Source organism: Carya illinoinensis, chromosome 2 (genome assembly GCF_018687715.1).
Source record: "Carya illinoinensis cultivar Pawnee chromosome 2, C.illinoinensisPawnee_v1, whole genome shotgun sequence".
NCBI lineage: Eukaryota > Viridiplantae > Streptophyta > Magnoliopsida > Fagales > Juglandaceae > Carya > Carya illinoinensis.
The window spans coordinates 15,011,082-15,017,502 of NC_056753.1; the positions used below are offsets into that span (position 1 = coordinate 15,011,082).

At 33.6% G+C, this 6,421-nt stretch overlaps 2 protein-coding genes across 2 annotated transcripts; both read left to right on the forward strand.

The window, feature by feature from the left end:
* Positions 1–1,343: 1,343 nt before the first annotated feature.
* On the forward strand, positions 1,344–2,453 carry LOC122301724 (receptor-like protein 7). The gene has a single exon (XM_043113113.1). It carries the CDS (start codon positions 1,344–1,346, stop codon positions 2,451–2,453), a length of 1,110 nt encoding a protein of 369 aa, XP_042969047.1.
* A 183-nt stretch (positions 2,454–2,636) lies between these two features.
* On the forward strand, positions 2,637–4,049 carry LOC122301725 (receptor-like protein 54). The gene has a single exon (XM_043113114.1). It carries the CDS (start codon positions 2,637–2,639, stop codon positions 4,047–4,049), a length of 1,413 nt encoding a protein of 470 aa, XP_042969048.1.
* The last annotated feature ends 2,372 nt before the right edge of the window (positions 4,050–6,421 follow it).

The following is a 6,421-nucleotide window of genomic DNA, read 5'->3' on the forward strand; positions in this document are numbered from 1 at the left end:
TTTTTTTTAACTCAAGCCTAAGAAAACACTTCCAAAATATTAAACAAATTCTAAAGTTAAAAAAAAAAAAAAAAAAAAAAAAAAAAAACTCTCACTCGCGCAGATTTGTTTTATTCTAGTTTTTAAAATTTTGAATTTATTTAATATTTTTTGATATTTTAACTTAAAAAATAGATTTTTTTAAAAAAAATAGATTAAATAGAAAATTATACAAAAAATCATTTAACTCAAAACTTCTCCACAGTGCAGAGTTTTCTTTTTCTTTATTTTAGAATTTATTTAACATTTAAAAATTATTTAATATTTATAAATTATTTTTAGGCTTTACTTAAGTAGTTTTTGTATTTTTAATTTTTAGTGTTTTTTAAGAACTTTCTTATTTACACAGATTTTTTTGGTTAATTTAATTAAACTGATTTTCTAAACGTTTTTCAAAACACCTGTTTTTATGAGAAATTTTAGTTAAAACGACTTTTCACATCTTGTTTAGATAACGATATTTTTATAATTTTTTTAGTTAAATCAGTTTTCTTTTTTAAAAATTATTTTTTTTTAGTTGAACAGATTTTTAAAAAATATTTTTATTTAAATCTATTTTTTAACTCAAATATATTCCTAATAATAGTTTTTAATTCAAATAATTTTTTAATTAATTGTTCATGTTTTAAAAAATTAATGCTAAATGTTTGGTACCAATAATGGATTATTTCTTATTTTGAGGGAAAAGAGATTGAAATAATATCATACATTGACGAGAGTTTAGTAAACGACAGAGATTGCATCGAGTTTGAACATAAGAAGAAATTTTTGAGTTTTATATGGTTTACAAAAATCTCTACTTATAATATTATGTGACTCAGAGCTTATTTAGTCAATTCTTCATATTTTCTAAGAGATAAATATCTTAAGTTGTTATTTAGAGGCAAATGATAATTGGTCAAATGATAATTCTTCATAACATTACGTGGTTCATATCTTAAGTCATGGTTGGCGTTGTATGAACTTCATACAACGCCAACCATGACTTTCACAAGCTTTCAATGAGTTGGAAACAACTTGACATGCGAAAGTGAGATTTTTTTTTAACTCTTTATTAGCATATATCCTACCAAAGTGAGAATATGTGAACAAAATAAGATGAACAAAATATATATTGTCAGCTAGCATAGGTTGAACACGTAATGACGACTTGACTAATTTATACATATGGTCCCCTACCAACTCATCCAAAACTAATTTAAATACATTACGTACTCATTGATTCAATGAAATCATCTAAAATTCCTTTACTCAATTTCTTTTCTGATTCTCTTGATCTCTCCCCAACTCCAATATTTTAGACAATGGGTTTATCCTTTCCTTTCATCATCTTGATCGTGCCCTTTCTTGTTTCATTGATGATGTTTTATCTTATGCTTGTTGCCTCTTCTTCTGGTGTGCAGCCCCTATGCCATGATGATCAGAGATTTGCCTTGTTGCAATTCAAGGAAGGCTTCATCATCAATCAGTCCGCGTCCAAAGATGCCTCTGCTTATCCGAAGGTTTTGTCATGGAAGCCTGATCAAATCAGTGATTGCTGCAAGTGGGACGGTGTAGAGTGCAATAAGGACACTGGTCATGTCATCGCCCTCGATCTCAGTAGCAGTTGTCTCAAAGGTTTTCTCAACTCCAATAGCAGCCTCTTCCGCCTTGCTCACCTCCAAAAACTCAATTTGGCCGACAATGACTTTAACTCTTCTCCAGTTTCGGCTAGTTTGAGGCATCTTTCAAGGCTAACAAATCTCAACCTCTCTCACTCTATATTTTCTGGCCAAATCCCATCAGAAATTTTCGAGCTCTCCAAGTTAGTTTTCTTGGATCTCTCATATAACCATCCATTGTTGAAGCTCCAAAAATCTGGCCCAAGAGTTATAGCTCAAAACTTCACAAACTTGGAAGTACTACATCTTGATCAGGTTGTTATATCATCCAACGTACCCAATATCTTGGCAAACTTAACTTCTTTAACATCTCTATCTTTAAGCGATTGTGACTTGCATGGTGAATTTCCCGTGGGAATTTTCCGTCTACCTAATCTTCAGCATCTTGATATACAGTACAATGAAAACCTCACGGGATGTGTCCCAGAATTTAATAGAACTAGCCCCCTTGTATCATTGAAACTTGGATACACGAACTTCTATGGTGAGCTACCAGATTCAATTGGTAACCTCAAGTCCTTGGTTGAATTTAATGCATATTTTTGCAACTTCTCAGGTGAAATACCATCTTCACTAGGTAACCTTACCAATCTAATTGGTTTACGACTTCAATCAAATAGGCTGCAAGGTTCAATTCCACAGTCAATATCAAGGCTTGTAAATCTTGAAGTTCTGTATCTCCATGATAACGATTTGAGTGGCACGGTGGAGTTTGAGTTGTTTCTGAGACTCAGGAACCTCCTTCGTCTCTAGTTATATGGAAACGATATTTCATTGCTTACAAAGCCCAGTACCAACTCAACTTTTCCAAAATTTAGGATATTATTCATAGCTGATTGTGACTTGGGTGAGTTCCCAGAGTTTCTGAGGAACCAAGATCAATTGGAGGCATTGGATCTTAGTGGAAACAAAATTCACGGCCAAGTTCCAAAATGGATGGGGAACGTAAGTATAGAAACTCTCTGGGCTTTAGATCTGGAGCGTAACTTCCTCACCGGTTTCAACCAACTTCCGGTTGTACTCCCCTACGTTAATCTAAATTATCTTGGGCTTGGTTCTAACATGCTTCAAGGGTCACTGCCAATCCCACCACCTTCCATTGCTTACTTTTCAGTCTCAAACAACAGACTGACTGGGGAGATACCACATTGGATTTGCAATCTAAGTTTAATAACTAATCTCGATTTGTCAAGCAACAACTTGGGTGGCGTTCTTCCTCAATGTTTAGGCAACTTGAGTGATTCTCTCTCATTGGACCTACACGGTAATAACTTTCATGGAACCATTCCTCGGATCTGCGATGAAACAAACAAATTGCTGATAATTGATTTAAGCCAAAATCATTTACAAGGACGTGTACCGAGATCATTGATCAATTGTACCAAGCTTGAAGCTATTAACCTTGGTAACAATCAGATACATGATATTTTTCCTTCCTGGTTGGGCATTCTTCCAGAGTTGAGGATTCTCATTTTGAGATCTAATAAACTCTATGGTACAATAGGAAGTTCTGATAGCAATTTCGATTTCCCGAAATTGCACATCATTGACCTCTCAAATAATGATCTTACTGGCAAGTTTCCCTCTGAACACTTCCTAAATTGGAAAGCCATGCAAATCGTCGATGCTGAGAGCTTAAAGTACGTGGAGGAAAGCCATACTATGGTGACACTTGCAGGAGAAAGAGTGAGCCGCCGCCACTCTTACTCAATGACAATGATCATCAAAGGCATGGATACACTATATGATAGAGTCCCTGATTTCTTAATAGTTATTGATCTCTCGAACAACAGATTTGATGGAGAAATTCCAGAAGTGGTGGGGAATCTGAAAGGACTTAATTTGCTCAACCTTTCCTCAAACTTTCTCACAGGGCCTATCCCATTTAAATTGGCAAACTTGACATGGCTAGAATCATTGGATCTATCTCAAAACAAGTTGTTTGGTGCGATCCCTCCACAACTAACAGAACTCACTTTTCTTTCACACTTTAATGTCTCCCATAATCGCTTGACAGGACCTATACCACATGGGAAGCAATTCGACACATTCAGCAGCAGTTCGTTCAGTGAGAACCCTGAATTATGCGGTTACCCTTTGCCAAAGAAATGTGGGAATCCTGAGGACTCACAACCTCCATCTTCAAGCCACAACTCAACAAACCACAACTCAAAGTTCTCATTTGAATTTGGTTGGAAAGTAGTCGCGATGGGATACGGATGTGGATTCTTGTTTGGAGCTGTGTTTGGGCAAATCATGATCACAAAGAAGTATGGTTGGTTTATGAAGACGTTTGCAATTGGGCAGCCGACACGTAGAAGGGTGAATTGGAGGGGCCATAGAAATTAAATATAATCCTACATGCATGTTTCCATAATAAATAAATAATTCCATGCACAATGTCTGTAGTACGTATTGTTATTTTACCTCTTTTAGATGTTATAGGAAATGGTCATGGATAGGATTTTTGTACTGAAGAATTTGTCGTATTTGCACCCATGCTCTCAATAAAATAAGTGTTGTGAAAGAAAATTAACCTCAGAGAGTTATGGCAGTGAAAGAAGATTACCATTTCCTTTCCAATTACATTAATCGTTACACTTATATTCTGTATATTAATATATACTAGGAGAGAATTTCAAACACATATATCTAAGATAAGATGAAGAGTAGTAGTCTGGTAATCTGGAGAATCGACTTCATCTTCATCTTGAGTTACTACTACTGTACTCTGTTGGTCCTTGTCTGTACCTCCACCATTCACAGATATATAAGAGTAAGACTCGTATGCGCTCATACCACTATAACACCTAAAAAAGCTATAAAAACAAGTTATGAAATTCATTAATGTTTCACAACACATTTGTTACTTGATTCATTAAATTGGGAAAGAGAACCACTCCCGCCATTTTCTGTAAACCAAACAGAGCACTTGAGAAAAAGATAAAAAATAATAAGGGGTGAGTGAAGGGAAACTGACTTGCTCAATGTCTCGCTCATGTTTCCCTTGGCTAGTAGGATCTGTCATTCCAATTGATAATATGGTAAGGCAGGTGGCGAGGATGAAGCTCAAGCAATAACTGCATAAGGCGATTATGTCGCGACGACTTGTGCCTAGTCTTCATTATTCAACTTTTTTCTCTCTCATTTTTTAAAATTCAAAAAATACTCAACATAAACTATTTTACTACTATTTACAAACTATCTTACTCCTATTTACAAAATTCTCATCTCATCTCACTCCTTAAGCATGCGCACTTAAGCTGGTTTATTTTCTACGCCACACACCGATCTAATTTATTCTACCTCACAGTTTGATTTTAAACAAGAGAAATTCTACTTATCATCTCCTACGCCGCACATTAATATATAATTTACTATTTTTATCTTTTTGTTTAAATACATATATATACACATTAATATATCAGTGTTAAAATAAAAAGATAAAAATAACAAATCACATATTGGTAAGTGGTGCAAAGGATAATAATTAGAATTTTTATTTAAACAAAAATTCATCCACCTCTATGAAGCCACCCACCACTATGAGAGATTTAGGCCTCATTTGGTTACACATGAGATGAGATGGATGAGAAATATGAGAATAGTAGTGAGATAGTTTATAAATATATAGTAATAAAATAATTTGACTTAAGATGTTTTACTAAATATTGAGAAATGAGAAATAAAAATTTGAATAAAAATATTATAAAATTAAAACATTGTTAAAATATCATTTTTAACTATAATTTTTGTTTTAAGATTTGAAAAAATAGAATTATGTTTTGTATTTTGTTTGGAAGTTTGAGAAAATTGTAATCATTAAGTAATGATTAGATGAAAAAATTAAAAATTAAAAGTGTTTAGGTTTGAATGATGTTGAGAAGTTGAGATGAGATTGTATATGAAACCAAACGGAGCCTTAGAAGCCGAACGACCCAACCACGTCTCTCTGTGAAGCACCTTTGCAAAAAAAAATTCAGGCCCCTTAAGATGAAATGAAAGTTGAAAATTGGAAAAAAAAAAATTTGATAGAATATTATTTTTTATTATTATTATTGTTTTAGAATTTGAATAAATTAAAATTTTTATTATATTTTGTGTAAGAATTTTAAAAAGTTGTAATAATTAGATAAAATAAAATAATATGAATTGAGATTAATTCTGAAACAATTTTAAAAGATTCACTTCAAGAATTGTACACATATGTGCCATTTGTATTTATTTTTACATGAAAAAGTCTATTTGCACCTGGGAGGGATAACCCCTGCATACACGGGCCTCCATGTGGACAAATGAAACGCTACGTTTCATATACATGCCAATTAGCTGCTACATGTAATCTCCAAATTGCCATGCTCTCGCTCCCTTCCCTTTGTCCCAACATTGTTCTTCTAGCTATGGTAATTGCAGTCTTTTTACTACATCAAAGTTCATAAGCTTGAGAAGATGTTGATGGAAATTGAAGTAGATATAGAAGGCAAAGAGGAAGACTAACGAAGACTAACATAGGTTAGGTTCTTCTTCTCATCTTCTTCTTCTCATGCCCTAAAGAGCAGTTTGTCGTTGCATGCCCTAAAGAGTAGATTCGGTATTTTGGGTCTTCTTCTCATCTTCTTCGTCTACCCACAAAACTTGTGCTTTGTGGAATATACCAATTTTACAGGGAGCAATTAACAAATCCTAGTCCTAAAGTATTATGAGATTCCTAATGTATTTTA